The 21623-nt window shown below is 40.1% G+C and overlaps 1 protein-coding gene across 3 annotated transcripts in view; it reads right to left on the reverse strand.

The window, feature by feature from the left end:
- The window catches only part of auts2a (activator of transcription and developmental regulator AUTS2 a), a gene marked incomplete at its 5' end in the record, with an annotated part of 367489 nt that extends 355287 nt beyond the window's left edge, over positions 1 to 12202 (reverse strand). For all 3 annotated transcript variants that reach the window (XM_084075031.1, XM_084075032.1, XM_084075030.1), the window contains one exon: positions 11927 to 12202. In XM_084075031.1, coding sequence (XP_083931157.1) covers positions 11927 to 12202 — 276 coding nt within the window. The remainder of the gene's footprint in view (positions 1 to 11926) is intronic.
- Positions 12203 to 21623: the final 9421 nt, after the last annotated feature.

A 21623-nucleotide genomic window follows, 5' to 3' on the forward strand; every position in this document is an offset into this window, starting at 1 on the left:
ATTTACACAGAAAAAGAGAGAGAGTGAATCTGACCTCAGCTGTACGTCAAGCCTGGCATTTTACAAGAAAATGTGTCTGTTTAGTCCTCCTGTCCCACACTGGGGCCCAATTAAAAGAAAAATGTTACATTAACTGTGGCCTGGGCTGAGCAAGTTAGTGGCATGACATCTAGGCCAATTAAATGTATTATTCTAAAAGAAGGCAAGCTAATCATTTGAGAATCAGACAGTAATTTGTCTCCATACGGCTAATACAGTGTAATATAATATCATTTGCATCTATGTTTATTCTTTCCACAGATAAGCACTACATTAACAGGTGTATGGACGGGAATATCCAGTGAAAGTCATTTATCAAGTGTTCTCTAGCTGGGTGTCTCTCTGGGTGTGCCAGCAGGCACAACAGGATGGAAGACAAAATATTTGTGTGCTGCAAGTCCTATGAGTGTTTTTTGCCTTTGCGGTCTGGTGACATGAACTGCTAGAGGACTTCTGTATCCATTCCATTGCCAGAGCTTGTCATTAATATTCATAAAGCCTTTTCTTCACTGCTACAGCACCAGTCAGTCTTTTTCCAGACATAAGACATTGTATTCAGACGAATGAATTCAGCAGTGCTGGAATGAAATAGGTGGCTATTACACTACCAGCTACAGTAGATGGTATACTATACAATAAATGGAAACCTCGAGCTTCCTAAACAAAGACGCTATATAACTAACATCATGTTCTCACCATAAACACACAATGACATATGGAGCCATTCTTCAACATACTAGGATGTTCAATAATTTCAAGTATAATGGCTCAGTCCAATGTGTGGTCATATCCACTTCATCAAGTACATAAACTGTCTTCGACATTCTATGTAACACTTAAGTTCAGCATTACAAAAAGTAATATTACCGGTAATCCTATGAATAATTTGCCAGCATGCCTGTACATCCACGAGGCAAATAACATTCGCTCAAGCTGCAAAGGCTAGAATGTTCTAGGGCAGCCAATTAACATCCCTGGCTATTCAATACCATTAGTATTTGCAGAAAAAGAAAAAGGAAATTACCACCTTCAATATGTTTGTGAGCACAAAGAAGAGTGTACTGTATACTGACATAATTCATGATTTGGGATATCTGACCCTCGCTTCCTCCACCACAACCTTCCCAAATTCTCTCCTTTTCCTTTATGTTAAAGCCTTTTCTTAGCTGTTTTGCCTTGTGCTTTCGCGTTTCATATTATCAGTTTTTAATTGCTCTTTCTTCTTTGTTAATTGTTTTAATTATGTTACCTATTGATGTGTTATGTGTTGCTTCTATGTATGTTGTTTTAACCTGTGTGCTTATTATGCTGCTCTTTTATATGTAAAGCACTTTGTAACCTTGTTTGGAAAAGCGCTATATAAATAAATTCATTATCATTATCCTTTTCCCTGTGAGATAGATGCAAACATCGATAGCGCTTGTTGCACAATGTCCCCTGCTGTTCAGCTATTTGTTAAACCCAAGCGTACACACGAACGCACAATTGTCTGGGTTTTTTTTTCTCCCGTAACAACAGGCAAGGCCCATGTTAGCGGTGGTCATGTGACCATGCGTATCTCAAAAGCACAGCCGGCTAGACAGCAAAGCATGCTAGGGGGCCAGATGATGTCTGTATTGTCATTGTCAGGCAGCGCGTTTGACAGTCTGCGAGGCGAAATATGCTGAAATAAGCTTAAGTTATTAAACAGAGTGTGAGAGGAAGAAAAATAAATCCTGCATGCATGATGTCTTTAAAATGGTTACGGAGAAGTTGATCATGTTTCCCTGAGGAATGCCACAATAGTGTTGCTGCTGGAGCAGTGCTCTCGACACCACTGTTTCTCAAACAGTGGGTCGGAACCCATGTTTGGGCAGCGGACCAATTTTGAATGGGTCGCGAGTAAATGTCTATTTTTTTCCGTTTCCTACATTATTATTTGAAAAGATTTTATAAAAAAGTTTCAATTAAAAACAATTACAACATTTTTCTAAAGTACTTCATAAATAAATTCCAGGAGGTCCCCGCTAATAAAAGATTGATTGTAAGGAACCAAATGAACCCTTTTGGGACTGTAACTCGGAGAATGTACAAATGGAAAAGAAATGAACATTCATGTGTCCATGAATGTTAGAGATAAAACATAATATCAAATTGGGGTGCGTGACCTACTGTACAATGTGCACAAGAGCAGGGGGGTGAATGAGGATTTGAATGATGCCAGGAGAGCAAAGCTCAGCTCACATCCAGTAAGCAGCAGCAATGTTATACTAACACGTGGAGCAACATTCAGTTAAAAATCTAAATCAGTCTGATCACTCAAATAAACAAAGATTTCTCCACGGGTATTGCATAACTGGAGAGGAATGCGTTCCCAACTGGCATCGTTCCCAATGGGCGTCGGACTGGCAACACTAATAATCATCTATCTATAAATGTGAGAAATCTAATAATTACATTACAGAGACTATTGTGGTATATGCTGAGACAGATGTGACAGGGTGCTCATTATTTCTTTTTCAGGGCATGACAAGGCATCACAGGTTTCTTTCGTCGCCACAGGAAACAGGGCCTGGTCAGCTTCCTATTGTCAGGTCAGCCACTCCAACTGAAATCAATTTCTCTAATTCGGGATGTCTGCGAGAGTCAGACAGAGAGTGGTGACCATTGCGGAATGTGGACGTGTGCCTCTGGCACCAGTGTATGTGTCTGCACACATTCAGAGATGACAGGACATTTTACTTGGTGTGTCAGTCATGAGGACCGTCGCCTCTCATTAATACGCACCGTACATCATTCCCTGACAGCTTCAGAATGCTGCTAAATGAATATCTGCCATTTGTGCCAAGAGAACAACATAAGGACACGTAGAGGGTGGAACATTAATTAAGAGACTGTAAAAGTGGTATTATTCAAGACAGAAATATCTACCAGAGTCAGCTTGAGTCCAACCACACAGCTGTCATGAAAAAAGGCTCTCTTCACAATGTGCGCTTGTCTTTAACCTGCATTCTCTCGAGGAATAAAGGGAAAGCTTTAATACAGCTCGTCTTAATACTTACCGGTATGCCTCTTCATTGTTTGAAATGCCATTTTTCTGTGCTTTTGGAAACAGCATAGTCAATACCTTTGATTTTGCATTAGTCTGTTCTTTACAATGAAGTACTAATCAATGCACTGTATTCTCTCAATATCTCTCTCTGCACGTCTTCCGACCCCTCTTTAACGTCAATGAGCTGTGCCAGAGAAAATGTATTGTTGTTGTTTATTTTATGCTGGCAATACATAATAAGCATCAAATAACCTGAAGAAAAGAAAATGCCAGACAACAAATAAATCTGACAATTTGTCAACTTCATTTGCAGTTAGGAGAAAGGACACAGAGACAAGGTAATCTGAGGAGACCTGTCATGTTTACTCCCACTCCACTTTAAAATGACAATATAAACTAATTGACAATTATCAGTTGTTATTTGAATGTCTAGAGAGGTTGGAAGATTTTGCTTTGGAGCTTTTGAGGAGTGAGTGCGGGGAAATGAAGACAGTAAGTTATTGTTTTCCAACTTGAATGCATTGCTCTCATAACAGGCCAACTTAATTGCTACAGACAGAAGATAAACGGTTGGTGAATACAAGTCCTGGTTAAGTAGTCGGTTATGCCATTGGGAGGGTGCTTAAATTAAAAAGAAAATGCATAAATTAATAAGATGTTTACAGTGGTGTGTGTGTGTGTGTGTGTGTGTGTGTGTGTGTGTGTGTGTGTGTGTGTGTGTGTGTGTGTGTGTGTGTGTGTGTGTGTGTGTGTGTGGAATTTAGGTGTTGTAACAGCAACAGCAGTAATCGTGAAACACAGGATAAGGCGAAAGGGAGAGCGAGAAGAAAAGAGAGCGTGAGAGAGAAGAGTGAAAGACAGAGACTGGATTGACATGCAGATTGAGGTTAATTAAACTGTGGCTGCCATTGCCATCATAACATTCACCTATCAGTGACTGTGACAAATGACTCAATAACAATGTCAATACAAGTACACGTGTCTAAACAGAGTCATGAAAGCTACTAATACCAGTGTGAATTGAAACAACAGAGTCAGACGCTGGCAGCAGATCCAGCTGTGCTACTGCAATCAGAAATGGATTTCATCACGCTTTCTCTAAAAACACATTTCCTCCTTTCCTCTCTTGCATGGTTTCCTTGGCTTGCACCTCTCCATGTATCCTTGGTGGGAGGTACTAAGACTCCAGGAAAAGACACAACAGGGGGAAATGTGGATGACTGGATGCAATTAAGAGACTTGGGATGCACTCAACGTCTTCACTGTTTCCCTTCAGTTTCATTGCCCTCACCAGGGGGCAATCAGCGTATAGCCTTTGGTTCAGCTGGGCCACCATTGTCCTAACTGCCCTGCTGACTATGGGCTTTGTTGTCTTTTAATAATGGATGCCATGATGGGTTTTCCTTGTTACAGCCACTGGGAGGGAATGTATCTCCCCTGTGTAACACTACCTCTCATGACATCAGAGCGTGAAAACTGGCACACTTGTGGGTCCAGGTACTGTACTCTGTGGCTGTGCGGCACAGCCACTGGCTGTTTTAATCTGACATGCTTCAACATGAATCCGTTAGTATATGGGCTAACTCCAGGACAGAAAACATTGGTCTGACTTTGAAGCTCCAAACTTCAGTTACTGACTGCCCTGGTGTCAAATCCAGATACAAAGTTAACTGATTTGTTAACTGAAATCAGAAAAAGAAAAATTCACAATGTGTGATACTGTATGTGTGGGCATGTGTGTGCTGAAAACGAGCCATTAGCCTATTAGCTATGTGAAATTATGTTTTAGGTTACTGTTCACCGGAACATTGCCGTAAATTAACAAGTGAGCTACTGTAATGATTCAAAGTTAAACTTATAGACAAACTATTTATTCCCGTTTTCATACGGAACATTTGTTTAGCATGCCATCTAAATACAATACAACATCCAAGTTCATGTCCAGACAGTACACACAAGCAATAATGGCTAGAATAAATTGGTTTCTTTTTGCAGACCAAATTAATAATCTGAGAATTGTTGACCATGCAATTCAACAAGTCTCTTGCTGCTCTTGGCTTGACAGCTGTTTCAAGCCCCACTGGTTAGTGTCAAAGATTCTTAATTAGAACAAGACCCCAACAAGATCCCTGGGGCACAGCAATCGAACTGTAATGCTGCTAAATTAAAAAGTGAGTAATTCAGAAATATTTTCAGTAAGTGACAAGGTATAAATTAGCCCTAAGGAGAAAGATTACTGTGGCAACAGTCATCCACTGTCAACAGTTTCATGTAGGTAAAGATGAATACTGACAAATTGCATTATGGAGAAACACGCTGGAGTTGGTTTGGAAAGAAGGCTAAACAGCCATTTAAGGATGCAGAAATGGAGGGAGGGTATGATTTGAGACGCAAGATGGCTTAAATCACCATCTATTAGACACAGCAACCACAGCTAAATTAGGGAAATGGAGCTACAGTAACCAGTAGGACTGGGCACAATATACTATGCAATACTGTAGTTTGTACAGTATTGCATTCTACAACCCAACGCATTTATCAATTGAACTGGTAAAATGGTAAACTGGTGTAAAATAGGCCATGCTAAGTGTTGTTTTAGTGGAGAAGATTGACTTATTTCTTAAAGCACTATGATAGGCTGCAGCTCAAGCCTTGTCCCTCTCAATAAAACGGCTGCCTCCAAAAGCACTGCTGTGAAGGACAACTGCTGCTGGGTAGTTGGAAGGCTTTGATTTGGATGTGCTGAATAACAGCTTCTCGATAGATTTAAGAGCACTTCTCAGCCAACTCACAAGAAAGAAAACCCTGTTCAAAGTGAAACCGATAGGGTGCAGGTTAGGGCCGGGGTAAACTATTGCACTACACAGCAAAAATTAATCAATAATAATAGTGAGACACGGCACTGGAAGTTGCATTAAAGTTGGATTGCAGAACGTAGCCTGACTGCCTAAAGGGTTTTCAAACTACAGGAGGAAGAAGATACTGAATTTACTGTGTAACTACTAGTCGTGAAACATTTGCAAGGGTTTTTGTACAGTGCTTCCGACAGAAGGCATGCAATCAATTAAGAAATTTGGAACTGGAAGCTGTTGTTGCATATCCTAAGTTATAGGATATGCGCCATTGATTGTAGACATGACTTATACCATGATGGTGCACTGCACAGATACAAACTTACATAGCTTTAGATTATATGCAATTTATGTATTTGGGCAGCTGTAGATCTTTTTGAGGATTTGTACCTACAGTAGTACACAAGTAGATTTAAAACTCGGAGAGCAAGTCCTTGCTAGATTAAGCCGAGGCCGTAGGTACAGAGACATTTTCTGCAGTCCTGTGTCTTTCACAAAACAGGCCAAGGCAAGCAACAACAGCCATGGGTAATATCCGTTCTGACAGAGAATGTCAGCACCGACAGCCTGCTCCCAATTTAACAATGGCTCCCTAGAGTTCACCCTTATTCGGTACGGTCAGTTAACGCACACTACTTTGTTTTGGTCCAGATCTTGCAGCACACAACACAAAAGCTTATGATGCACGAAAATAGATTGCCTTTGAAGCAACCGTCAGAAATGTGTTTACTGTACAGTATACCCCAAGACCGCCATCATACAAACTACTTCTCCAGCTCTTATATAAAATGTAGTAAAGCTGATCTATCTGCAGAAATGTTAAAAGTAGGCTCAGGGGCAGTGTTGTTGCAGCATTGTGGTGACTGATGGAGACCAACCAGCATTATGCCTCCAGGGTTCTGACCTCATCAGGATGCAACTACAGTATTATGTGCTGAGACAGAAAAAGAGACACTACTGCTGCCCTATTCATTGGTAAAACAGGTGATAAACCACTGGAGCACTACTGAAAATAAAGGGCTGGCAAACAAACCACCAAAGTGTTGTTTTTAAGTCTGCATTGCAGATGTATTATACTCCATGGGCACAGGCTCCAGGAAAAGGACTAGTGATACACTAGTCACTAGCTGGCAGTGCGATACAGAAAATCTTCACTCAAACTTATTATGGTTAATTAGGTGATAATTTAAACCACTATTAAAATAAATGAATGAATAAATATAATTTAAGTTTACAGTCTACATTTCCCAAAAGGAAATTAATGACCAGAAGCAGGGATAAAACATATCCCCACCGGCGATAATAAATGAATGACAGAGCAGGGGACATCAAATAAAACCCTGGACTTACCCCCTTCATTGTTTCTCAAAGCAAAAGGACAGGACGTTTGGGTACTGTACTGTATGCACACACAAAAGTCAGCATCTCTTGTATGATACGATGCTGTGTGTCACATGCTGGCAATATAGATTGACATGACCCATCATTTCCTGATGACACACAGCTTTCAGCCCCAATAAACCACAATGATCTGGACAGGAAAAGGGTTTGGGAAAGCATACAGTACTGGCAACATCCAGACCAAGGAAAGCCTATGGAAAAACAGTGCAGTAAGAAGAATCAACCGAGTAAATCAATTCATCTCCATGGCATATGGCTTTGTGGGTTTGTGTCCTTGTCCCCTGTTGCAGCAGTCACAGTTGAAATCCCACTTTCATCTGCTGCATCTGAGGTGTAACTATACTTCACCCTTGAGAGATTCATGACATTGTCTGGCGAGGCCTGCTCTTATCCTAACGTTCTATCACTCTACACTCTCTAGTACACAAGGGCTGCACGAATGCTGTATGACTAAAATGGTCATCCTATTATTGTTGCATAATATTGCAATCAAGATGATTAATTTTGATTATTGTTAATTTAATGTTAATTATTATGGCGTGGCTCTGCAGGAGTCTAGCATCTATAAGCATCGTCTGCCTGTGTCTGTGTGTTCAGTCTAATCTCTGGACAAAACCACAGAACAAATCAGCACCAAATGTTTTGTACACACTGTCAGTAGGCTTCTGTACACTATATTGTAGATAAAGAAAGGTTGAACCTCAAACAGAAAAACAGTGCCTTCATATCTTAAAAGCCTAGTTGTTGTGATTTGTTTTTCTCTAGTTCTTATGTAGTCTTTTTTTCTTTTATTTTACTGTTCCATAAAGCTCTCTTAGTGACAAGTTGTTTTATGAAAAGAAAAAACACTTCATAAATTAATTTGACTTGATATTGATTTGATATGATTAGCTATATAATGTGATTTGTGATAACGAGTGATAATCAGTCTTTTTTTAATGATTTGACCGCAGTTAAAAGTGGAAATAACACCCCTTACAGTAATAAAATGACAAAATCAATTATCCTCACAAGCATAAAGCCAAGAGTCAGATACTGGATGAAATTTGAGGCTTTGCAAACATTAAACAGTCTTTCAGGGACAATTTTATCAGTTCTGATGTACTGTAATTAGACACAGAATGATGTTATAGTGCTGTCTTTAATTACTAGTAGTATTAAGCATCAGCGTAGCGATAGAATTACCATGGTGACAGTAGTGGGTCACGTGCATGTATGTGTCTGTCTCTGTGTGTGTGTGTGTGTGTGTGTGTGTGTGTGTGTGTGTGTGTGTGTGGGGGGGGGGGGGGGGGGGGTCATTAAACTGAATCAACATTTACAAAACAATGTTGTACCAATTTCTGCCAAAATAAGAATGTTTCAGAAGATAGCTGCAATGGTTTGACCGAACCTGATGAAAATGGTGCAAGCTATGAAGGAAATGTGAAACAAATACATAAAAGACACAAAGAGGAATGCTATGTACAATTATAGATGCACAATTAATGTGTCTCTGGTTCAAGACACCGGAAGGTTACTTACAGGAGTAAATTGATCTTGATAAGTTAAAGGTTTGTAGCCTGGGTAAACCCCTCCCTCCGGAAAACTCATACATGAGATTTCCGGAGGGAGGGGGGTTTATCAGGCTAAAAGGTTTGTACTGTAAGTGATTTTTTTTTTTTTTGTTAAAATAGTATTAGATAGCTCTACAAGTATTCTGATAGTACTCATTGCAATAGTGTTTTTTCTCCCCCATCTCCCCAGTTGGAAGTGATGAAACAAAAAGAATTAGCAGACACATTTGTAACTGGGACACTTTAGGTTCTCTCTCCTGATGGGACAAAATTGGTGATCCACCTGAAAAGGTATTTTGTGCTTATTAAAGAGATGGAGAGATGGAGAGACCCCTGTTACTGAACAAACACTCTATAGCAATGATTACTATCAGAATATAGAGCTTTAACAAAAAAAAAAGGAAAAAAACAGGTTTTATCTTAACTTAAAAATAACACGTAAAACACCTTGGCTTTAACATTAGCAATTTGCTCACGTTATCTTTCATCAATCTTCATCCATTCATTCATTGACCTACAGAGTTAAACCATAGAGCTTAACATGCAAACTACTGGACTCACAAGTTCATTTATCACAGTACCTCTGAAGGCTAATGCTTAACCCATTCAATCCCTGAACGCATCGACAAATGTTATCTAAATTCTGGTTTCTGAAAAAAACATATGTTGCAATATCAGTATGGTGCTCAAACTTTTTCATGTCACGGACCACCCAAAATGATATGTATTTGGCCCGCGGACCCCCATCTCAAAATATTTTGTTCCAGGGACCCCCCGAGAGGCAAAGATTTGAGTTACAAAATATATATATATATGTTTCAAAGATTTGCACACATTTTCACGATTTTTCAAAACATTTAAGATCTACAAGCTCGTAGCGCGGCACTTGGTGCCACGCTATGAGCTTGCATAGCTGCTATTTTTAAATAGCCAAAGACATCTAAAATGACACAGATGCGGTCCCGGATCGAATGGGTTAATGCAGACTTTAGCACTGATGGCAAAACAAGGTCATACCAAAACAAAAAGGATCTAAGCAGCAGTGTGGGCTCTCAAGTGACAAATACCGGTTACTGTCTAAAAAGACAGTAAACCTTGGGGACAGGGAAGTGAGTGAGTGATGTAAAATGTGACATGATGAAGGTCATGATCCGATGACACAGAAGGAATTACCATTATTTTATACTTTGGCTATACAAAAATAGCAGATATACAAGCTCGTAGCACGGCACCGAGTGCTGTGCTACGAGCTTGTAGATCTGCTGATTTTTTTTTTTATCGTGAAAATTTGTGCAAAACATTTTTAACTCAAATCTTTGCTTCTGGGGGTCCCTGGAGCAAAACTATTTAATGTCAAGGACCCCCAAAATTATATGTATTTGGGCCGCGGATCCCCACCCCCCCCCATCTCAAAAATAAATAGTGTAGCCTATATTCAAAGAGTTGCACCCATTTTCACGATTTCTTTCAAAAATAGCAGATCTACAAGCTCATATCTGCTATTTTTGAATAGCCAAAGTATAACATTGTAAAATGACTGAGTTACCGGATTGAGTGGGTTAGAGAACCACTGCAACACATGTGTGAGATAAGAAAATAAATGTAAGAAGAAATAAGCACACTGGAAGTTGGATATCCTGCTACAAACAATAATGACTGACCGTCCAAAGTAAAATTTAAACAAAAACACCCCTTGCTACTATTGTCTAAAACAGTGGTTCTTAAAGTGGGGTCAAGGGACCCCCAGTGGTCCTTGAGGGAGTTCCAGCAGGTCCCCAGCAAAATTCCAACAAGATCACGATCAAGATCAGTTTAACGACTTTAACCCTGGCCTGCATAGGCTATTTGAAAATAGCCGATCTACAAGCTCACAACATGCCGCGATGCCTTGTGGGCTCTCATGTTTCAAAACGACTTGATAAAATGTGACTTAAAAAATAATAATAATAACGTTTTAAAAACAAATCTTGTTCGGGGGTTTCTTGGCACAACATATTTTCAGATTGGGGTCCACAGCCAAGTACATTTTAATTCAGGGGTCCTTGACATGAAAAGGGTTGAGAACCACTGGTGTAAATCTGATGAAATACTGTAAGGTCATCTTAAACTCTAAAAGCTCCTCTGAGGCTGACTCAGCTAATGTTAAACATCCTATTATTTCTGGCACATTAACATTAACACTAGATAGCAAACGAGGCATTTGCTGTAAAACAAAATTAAAAAAACATCTGTAGCCAGTGTGTACATAAGATATTCTTATCGGGATAATGTGGTGAATGTATTGTACACAAAAGCGAGCAAGTCATAAGTCACAGCTGGAATGCAGCTCATGCATTCCAAGAACTGGAAAAGCCTGCACAAAAGACATTAATCCCACTTTGAATAAACCTCAGGCCCAGCGTTATTACATGGATCGAGTTGTTCCTCCACTAGTAACTCAACAAAACAGTCCAACCGTCAATATAATGCCTAATTTATGCTCCTCCATATGACCGTGTCGCGCGCTGTGTAAACAGCAGCTCTACAAGCTTACAACGCTTGTGAGTTTGTATATCTGCTATTTTCAACGTGCGACACTGCCGTACGACAGTGCATAAATCAGGCATAAGTGTTACCAATCCCTGATGTAGCCTATGTTGGGCACTTTCTTATGAAAACAAATCCTGAGCCGTGCACACATCAACAACAACCAGCACTGAGTGACACCGATAGAGATCTATGGCTACAGCGCCTCATTTAAAGCCACATCTGTTGAAATCCAGCTCACACAACAAACCAAATATGCGCACAAGATGCCAAGTCCTGAGGCAGCCCCGTGCAGCAAGACACAGAGAGAGAGAGAGAGAGAGAGAGAGAGGGAGAGAGAGGGAGAGAGAGAGAGAGAGAGAGACTGGATGTAATCATCTTAACATAGTGTTAAGGCATTCATGACGATGACCAACTACAATAACAAAAAAGAACAACCATCACAGTCTATCCACTGGAACAGCTCACCCATGGCTGAGGAGCAGCTACAGCAGCAGCAGTAAGCCATGCTCAAGAGTACTCACCTCCAGCGCCTCCAGCGTCACGAAGGCGGTGATTGAGAAGCCATCGATGATGTCCTCTTCGGCTGAAGTAGACTCCTTTCGCTTTCTCCGCGGGGGTCTGGGACGGGAGGACGAGGGCTCCTTGCCCCCTTCCCGCTCGGAGTCAGAGGAGAAGCGGAAGACGGCACCACTTACATGGTTGTTGTTGTTCTTTATCCCTTTGGATTTGTGCCCCTTATCCCGCTCTGACCTCGACTTCCTCTTTTTACGGAGGCCACTGGATCGAGGACCATCCATGTCCTTGAGGGCGGAGGGGGGGGGGGGTAGATAAATCCCTCCTCTTTGTAGAGATAACCTGAGCCTCTCAGGGGTGAACACAGGAACGGATGAACGTCTGCTGGTGCAGTAGAACTCCAAAATATCCCAAGTAAACGGTTATATCAACGAATAAAATCCAAGGTAACCAGATAATATCCAACGGGTGAAGGCTTGTGCAGGAAGTGCATGGGGTGACTGATCCACTGGCTAGGCTCCATGCTTAGATCCCGAGAGGCAGTCAATCACAATCCAGGGACAGAGGGTGAGATGGTATTTTAAAACATTGCAATCAGGCTGCCGACACCAGCAGAAAAGAGAAAAAAGATTTCAAGTTAAAGAAAATGTCTGGTCAGTGAATATGTCCCGCCACGATGAGATAGCCAGTTGATGGCACATCTTTCTTCACAAGAAATCTACTTGTTCTTGACTCCTAGATGAGAGAGAGAGTGAGAGACAGAGAGAGAGAGAGAGAGCGGAGGGGGGAGGAGAAAATATTTGTAACATGTTTGCTCAGCAATACATTTGATCAGTGAGACATTTTCGCAAAAGGTGATGATATAAGTATATTAGGGTTTTCACTATTCTACCTAATGTGGGCTGAAATGTGTCATTAGGGTGGCCGTGGAATCATCTGCTGATTTTATTGTCTTTTCCTACTTTGCCAAGTCATTAGAGCCCTGGGCTGAGATCATTATATGTTGTAAGTGCTTCTTCATGAGTGTCTCTGAAGCTTTACTACTAGCTCGTCTCCTACATCCTCCACTTAACATACAGGATATGTATTTTTTCGTTCCACTGATTATGATTAGGTGTTAACATTTGGCTTTTTTGCCTCGTGTGAACCTCTCACAATAAAATGTTGACATCTGACTTATTGTGGTAGAACTGTAAGGTGGCCAAGTGTGACAATGTCAGTATTTGTCAGTAATTCATGTTAACATTGGCCCTACTTAAGTTCTGTAACAATAATGTGTATAATCAAACTGAGATAAAACAGTATAGCTTCAGTTGAATCAACAGTTGTATTAAAATGCTGTTAGAGTACGCTCTTCCCACCCACTCTTCCCTACACATATCTGCTATGGTAATAGAATTCATTAGCATAATTAAACCATGTCGAAGCACATTTCACTCGTACGCCATGTAGCTTAATAGCACATGCAAAATAAGCTTTCATTCATTATGCATAGTATAACATCTTGGTACATCTACGATGAAGCATTTGGTTTAATTTCTAAGTGTGAAGATGGCTATCAGCCGTTCACTCACTGAGGGTTAGTCATATGCCTAGACTGTCTGTGGACTCTTTTCAACTGCATGCACACTACTCCATGCTGATCCATTTCTCTTATTGTGATGTCATCTACTAACACAATACTCTCAATTCACCACAATTAAGTTCTGCCTTGATATCACCTTAGCTGTAGTCCTGACATGCCTAATTGAATGCTACACTGTCCCTTGGGGGAGGTTTATGATGAGAATTCTGACAAGAAAACTAGACAGGACCCTAAAATGATCTCATCATCACACATTGTAACACAGAGCTCAGCAGGCCATAGTTTTCAACCGTTTCATTTATATGCTGTCACATTATTCCTACCACATTGGGATGCCACATTCAACAGTCTCTGGTCTGATTCTGAATTATTCTCCAGACACACAGCCTACAGTCTTCTAGGCCTAGAGCCACTGCAAGTCACTCAGGCAATGTACTCTTAAAACACATATATAGGTTATGTATGTGTGTCCAGAATATCAATTCTCTTCCATGACATCACAGGACTGGTATCCCGTTTAACAGGGAACTGAATCAGCAAACTACAGGCATGTTCAATACCATCTAAATGACATTCTACCCTTAAATGTTAGTGGACATTCAAAGACAGAGAAACACCTTTTTTTGGCATCACCAGGCAAACCAAGAACCAATGTCATTATCATCAAGCATCATCTTCAACTTTACACAATCTTACTGGCCAAAGGTTGTAGTACCTGTGGTCTGCAAATATCATGCTACTGTACATTCTGTCAAAGTGTCAAATGTTTCAAAAATGCAATAATCATAATTAGAATCATGTCACATGTGTAAAATTGTCTGGTTTCAAATGAATGCATAACAAAAGGCAGCTCTACAACAAACCAGCATCCCAACCCTGTCTATGCAGCAATCAAGCTCTTCTATGCAGCTGTTTTCTCCTGTAGAGCCCAAAAGGCATTTCACCTTTCCTATAATAACGGTCCTAAGCATTCCCCCCCAGCAGCACCTATCCCTTTAACCTGATGCCCCGTGCCACCACTCATCTAAATGACACAAAATAACGCTTCAAATATGTTCAAAACCTATATTCTCCCCCTCGTTCTCCCCTTAATAGCCCTGTCCTTGTAAAATAGGACTCTTTCCCTGTCTTCGTTGAGTCCTTTTTGTCTGTCTGTCTGCCTGTCTCTCTCTCTGTCTCTCTGTCAGTAGATCTCTCTCTATCACGCTCTGTATCCAGTCCAGCCCACAACACACTGGCACTGCCTCCTGTTCTGTTCCAGCTCCGCTTCATTTTCACTAAGAACACAAAGCGAACCTCTTTTCCTCCAACAAGACACGTCATGCAAAAGCAATAAATGCAAACCCTTAGAAGTGGGGGACCGTCCGGACAAGTTGCAGGCCTTCGGATACGAGAGGTCATTAAAAGATTATAAAACACAAGAAGAAATTGAGCTGACAAATAAATCCCGCAAGGAACCATAGGGTATCTATCCGCTCTCAATCCGTGCTTCAGGATCCCAGAGAAGAGAAGGGACCGGGCGCAGTGATACGGCTATGCCGCAGTGCCGCTTTACAGGCTGTACGCTTCTTCCTCGGCACAAGTAGTGCTGTCTGTGGAAAGGAATTTGCTACACGATGGCAGTGGTGGAAGAAGCACCCACATTTTGTACTTAAGTATCAATACATAGCAATGTAGAAATACTCTGTTACAAGTCAAAGTCCGGAATAAAAAATGTACTTGAGTAAAAGTATTGGTAAACAAAAATACTTAAAGTACAAAAAGTAGAAAATACTCATTATGCAGAATGTCCCATTTCACAAGTTTTCAAATGTATAACAAACTTTTGAAAACAGCCGATCTACAAGCAGATTGGCTATTTTCAAATGGCTGAAGTGGTTAATGCATGTTTTGTAATAATAATCAAAGTCTACAAAGTAACAACTACATTTTTTGTATTATTATTTTTCAAATAATAGTGGAGTAAAGGTACAATATTTGTCTCTAAGATGTAGTGGAGTAGAAGTAAAAGTACTGAAAATTGGAAATACTCAAGTAAAGAAAAATAAAAAAACTGTACAGTACTTGAGTAAATGTACTTAATTACTTTACACCTCTGCACGATTGAATGAAGGCAACGCATCGTGTGTAACACGCACTGCACAAGAGACCTTTGGCATTTCATCAGCATAATTACCCCTATAACATAGACTTTGATTTTAGGCTACTACAATCTACATCAGTCATTGTTACAGGGCTACACAGCTGGGAAGAGTAGGCTAGAACACAAAGTTTGAATTCATACTAATTCCTACAAATAACTAATAATAAATGTATAAATGGAGTTAGGAGTTTACATGTAGTTCTCTCTCTTGCACGCACGCACGAACACACGCACGCATGCAGGCACACATGCACACACGCACATGTACAGTAGCCATTTACACCAGATCATTATCAGCCTACGCCTACGGTCTTGTGTCTTCTGTTACTGACACACTGAAGTATTGTGCAGATGGCGCAGGTGTCAGATAATCATTTGGTTTGATACTAGACTATAGTATTTTGCTTCAGGGACACCTGGGGGGCACCCAACTCATATCCTCTGTCAACCTACAGTGACACAGAAGCCTGAGCTCTTAGCTAGTAATGTATCATAAAGTGTTTGACATGTTCATATTTAATCAGTAGCAGTAGGATGCAGCAAGCAGACAGGTGGATTAGGAAATACATACTGTACAGTTTAAAATCAATTAAGGCAGTATGATATGCAATTATATATACTAAAAATTATATCTGTGGACTTTGTGGTTGTTTTTTCCCCCTTACCAACAACTTTCTTTTAACTGTATCTATAAAATAAGAAACAACATGTTTCCTCTAACTAGATACCTTATGGCTTGATCATCGATTCTAAGAGGTTTCATGCTTGAGCCAGCCAATAACCATAAACTTAGGACACTGCAAGTCTCTTGAGCAACTGATTAATTATGGCAGAGTAATCTATTCTATTGATATTCTATGGTCTAGAGAGAGATACATGATTATACAAAGTTGTAATTATTCCAAATCTATAGCCAGTACTGTATAATTTGCCTGAGAAAGAATATACAGTATTGACATAATATTTTATGTCAAGCTCTTTGCTTGCCTCAGTTAAGTCATCTCTCTCTTTTAAAGAGCAGTGTTGTTTTACGTCCCCAAAGACCTGAGGCTGGTACTTAAAACAATAATGACTTGACTGAAAGTGTATTTACTTTTCATAGATTAATTTCCACTGGTACTTACCACAGTTTGCATGTTTATTTTCCATTTAGCTAAATAATTCTAAAAGACATTTTTTAATAGCAAAATGCATGTCAACAAATACCATTAATTCATTCTAGTGTTGTTTGTTGATAGTGATAGTGTTGTGGGTGTCATCATCAGTCATCATAAACACAGTATTACACAGACAGTATAGATTTCTTTTGGTCCATTTACACTGCTGGGAAGACTTAAATAGCCGCATGTATTGTTGAGCAGCAGCAGCAGATTCTTTTTTACTGTGAAAGTAATGTCAACAGGGTGGAAAAAATTGCCAGTTAGTCTATATACTTTCGGCACCTTTTTAGGATAACAAAAGAAAAAAACATGAGACCGGCATCAGATACTGAACAGCACAAACAAGAAAAAATAGAATGGACAGCGATTCAGATGAATTAACATCAAGTGGAAGGCTGTTCCATAGCTGAGGGGCAACAGCTGCAAATGAACAATCCCCTTTGACTTTCACTCAACCCATGGAATTACCAAGGGCTCTTGATTCAAGGACCTATGGGCTGTGAGGACACAATAATTCAGGCATGTAGTCAGAAAGAGCCTGACAATGCTGTTTATAAATATAATCACTTATAATACAATCATCTTTAGGCTGTAATTACATGGCTAATAATAGGCTGTTCCAACATCGTTGACGGTTAATACCCCGGTTGAAATATCGGTGGTTAATGTGAATAATGATCACATCGCAGCAACTGTGTTAATAACAGTCAGTGGCTGTTTCAGTGTGACATTATGCTCTGGTCCCTTTGTGAATAGGCCAACCGAGGGGAGGGCTGTGTATTTTTAGTCTGGTTTAATGATGCACAAGATGTGCCGGTGTGGCTTATAGCTTGCTAGATTGCCACTGCTATTCCCAGTGCCCAGTGAGAGAGGACCCCTTCATTGCCCCGTTAAGAGTAATACCCGGGGATACACATGCACTTGACCCCTGTCTTATCTTCCAGGAGAAGTGTCCTTTTGATGAAGTGGCATGGCTGGGGTGGAGATGACGGAAAAGCAGCTAATCCAGCTGTCCTGGCCTCCACTCATTAGAAAGGGGAGACAAACGTGCCGCTCTACACTCCCCTTGCCCTTTGCCTAGTCAACACACAGCTTTAATCACTTAAACCCTTGGCTCTGTACTTGGACCACCAAATCTCTTTCGCCAAAATAGCTGATCTACAAGCTCACAAGCTTGCGACGCGTTGTGAGCTTGTAGATCTTCAAATCTTTTGTGAAGGTTCACCCCAGATCAGGGATGCTGGGGTTCAATTGGTTAATTAAAAATAGTTGATCTACAAGTGAGCTTGTAGATCTGCTATTCTGACAATAATTGCCTATGGCATCTCAGCTATTCAGCTATTCTGACAATAATTGCCCGGCATCTCAAAAATAGAGATGCCGGGGTTAATGTGGTTAAAACTACAATGTGTGTATTTTTGAGATTTTCAGGGGGGTGAATACTAGGAATTGGAATTTAGCCTGGATTTAGATGGATCTTTGGTATAATCTAACTGATAATTTCAGCAGTGCACTGACCAATGGTGCTATGGTTTTCATATTTCCACATATATTTCCACTCTCTTTCAGTGAAAGAAAATGGGCAGAAATCAATTCAGATGTAACTTTTCCAGCCAGCTTAAAATGATGAACCTTTGACTGTTACCACCACTGTCGTGCCCCAGTATCTCCCCATGTGTTTGTGTGTTTCTCCTTCTGTATGTCACTTGTTGGTCTCTGTGTCTGTCTGTGTGCGTGCGTGCGTGCGTGGATCCTACACATCTGTCTTCAAACAGCTCATCTCCTACTCAGCCCCAACACACCTGCCATCCATCAGCTCATCACCTCACATATGTCAGATGTGTCAGCTTCAGTGGTAGTGAAACGCCTCAGACCTCTGCAGTTTAGTGATAATTCTTCATGTTCTGATTCCAGGTTTGTACTATCTTTCCTTGTGCTCAGAACCATTGCTTGCCTGCCTTTCTGCCTCTTCGCTTACCTGCTAACCATGAATTCTTACCGGCTTGCCTTTCAATCTGCCTGCCATTCTAGCCTGCCCATGCCATTCACCAGCACTCCTCAACTCACAGCCAACCTCTGCAAATAGACCTTCTTAATCCTCACTCACCTTATCTCAGTGTGTCTGAGTTCTGCATTTGGTCTTGCACTGAACTTCATAACATTGACCCCTGTCTGCCATGAGTGGAAAAGTCAGATACTGCAATCTCTGAGCTGGAAAAAGCCATCCGAAAGAAAATAAAACTTTAAAGTGTGTAAAGTGTAAATGTGAAGACATTTCAGAAAGGGCAGTTTTTGAAAAACACACTTGTGATGACTTCCTTCTATGTAAATGTAAGGAGAAACTGCTTTTTGTGCTGTCATATTTTACTTACTTGAACCAGAATCATCTTTATTGTCACATCACAGGTTTACAGGTGTAAAACAATGGGTGAAATTCGTTTTTGTGCAAGCTCCATCGTTTTCATTGTCTCCAGAAAGAGAAAGAAAAGAAAGATGGGGGGAGGGAGAGGGGGAAGCAACCTGAGAAGATCTTGTGGTTATATCAATTGTGGGAATGATAATCACTACAACTTATCTCTCAAATTAAAATGTGTGCTAATTTACTTTGTTCGGGTCTTATAGCATTCCACAATTTGCCAATCCATAAAACAAAGCATGATTCCCTGTTTCTCCTAAACGCTTCACTGGGACAGCAGATGGTGGTAATTAAGAGACTCAGATTTACAATTAGATGCTTTTATCCTTCACAGTCTCCTACACCTATCTGTTCTCCAGTGAGCCAAAGGAATGCAACTCAAATGAATAATATATCCATAATGACACTATGGAAACTTGAATTGCCATGATAGATAGTGTCAATACGAGAAAGAGCTCATTCCAAGGTCTGCTGAACCCTTTAACAGCTATTAATATTTGCACCATGAGTGCAGGAGAATGGTCGTTAACATACAAACGTCCCTCTCTGAAGCCACTACTAAATTTAGATGAACTGCCATGATCTTTTCCTACTACATTATCTTAGCACACAATGAATTGTTTGTGCTATTTACAGAAAGTAAAATGAGAACATCTTCGGATAAACACAGGTCTAACATTGATCTTAAATGACTTTTCAAGTGGAGCTGATGACAGATTTATTGCTGAGATACACCAAATGACTGTTCAAACTGTATGAAATCCTATAGGATTCTGATAGAAAAGAAATCCTACAAAAAATCCTATAAGATTTACTGTATGAACGAATCCTATTGGATTTTTTCCTATAGGATTATCCTATAAGAAAAAAAAACAATTGGATTCCAATAGGATTTGTTCCAAAATCTTATAGGATTTTAATTGAAATCCTTTAATTAGGATATATATATATATATATATATATTCTTTACTAATTTCCCTTTTTATGATTCCTTGAATACTTTATTCTCCTTTGACAATTTTCTGGTATCCATTTACCTAGAATTCAGAAATTAAAGCAAACATCATAGAATAATGAAACTGTACTAACGTTTAATTGAACAGATTTTGTAACAACAAGGTTAAAACAAGTAGCAAGTAGCCAAGACATATTTTTGTTAGACAAAAATGTAATAAGAATTATTACAGGAAATATGAATACCTTGAAGCTCTCAATACAAAACAAACACACTTATGAAAGATGTTATCTCATGAATACATTAACTCAAGTGTAAGCAATAGACTTATGGACAATGATGCATGTCTACAGACATTGTTGTTAGTAAGTGAAGAAGAGTGATGAAAAGGACATCTCAGATTTCTTTTGCAAATATAATGTAGGTAAATGAATTCACACACCCACTCTTTTTCTTCAAAATTACATTTTCAAAAGAATGAGATCTTAGAGAGAACACATAATCTATTGTGTATCTAGTATGCCTTCACCAGGCTTGCAATGATGACAAAAAAACAAAGCAAAACAAAACTCTCTTCTCTCCAGAGGTGATGTATCTCTGTCAGCCATTGTGCTTGGAATTATGACATCCAAATGGGGTACAAAAGAAATCTAGCTTTTTAAAAATACACGTTGATTTATAAAAACAATAATATATCCTAGAGATAATCCCTGATAGTGTATACAGTACATTACTAAGAACATGTTTACTTTTTACAAGAAGTAGGCCTACTCATCAGTTTGGAAAACATACCTTTTCAGTTCAACATTAAGTTCAGCCAAGGCAATAGAAATTAGCTTAATTTCAGCATGCTTGTTTTACTTGCATTCATTATAGACTAGACAAAAATAAAAGCATCTGATTGTGAAAACATTTACCATTTGAATTTAACAACTCACAAAGTGATTTTCATTGGGCTGTTAGGGATAAGCGATGTTTCGCAATGTCAAGTTCATTAATAATGAAGGTTTGAAATTTAACCGAGTCACACAAGCTATGCAAGCTTTGTCAATTTCCCTGCTCTGCTCTTCTAACACCTCGCCTTTCTCCACTACACAAGAACATTATAGGAGCACAACAACACACTATATACACTGTGTGTGTGTGTGTGTGTGTGTGTGTGTGTGTGTGTGTGTGTGTGTGTGTGTGTGTGTGTGTGTGTGTGTGTGTGTGTGTGTGTGTGTGCGTGCGTGCGTGCGTGCGTGCGTGCGTGCGTGCGTGCGTGCGTGCGTGCGTGCGTGCGTGCTGTGCGTGCGTGCGTGCGCGCGCGCAGCTGTGCGCACATCTTTCTTTTTAAGGGGGCATTTTGGGTTGCATTTAGTGTATATAGAGAGAGTGTATGAGAGACAGGAAAAATAGGGCAGAGTTAGGGTAGACAGACTCACGACTCACAAGCAACGTGTGGCA

This window comes from Gymnoscopelus microlampas (genome assembly GCF_963454915.1).
Source record: "Gymnoscopelus microlampas genome assembly, chromosome: 12".
NCBI classification, from domain to species: domain Eukaryota; kingdom Metazoa; phylum Chordata; class Actinopteri; order Myctophiformes; family Myctophidae; genus Gymnoscopelus; species Gymnoscopelus microlampas.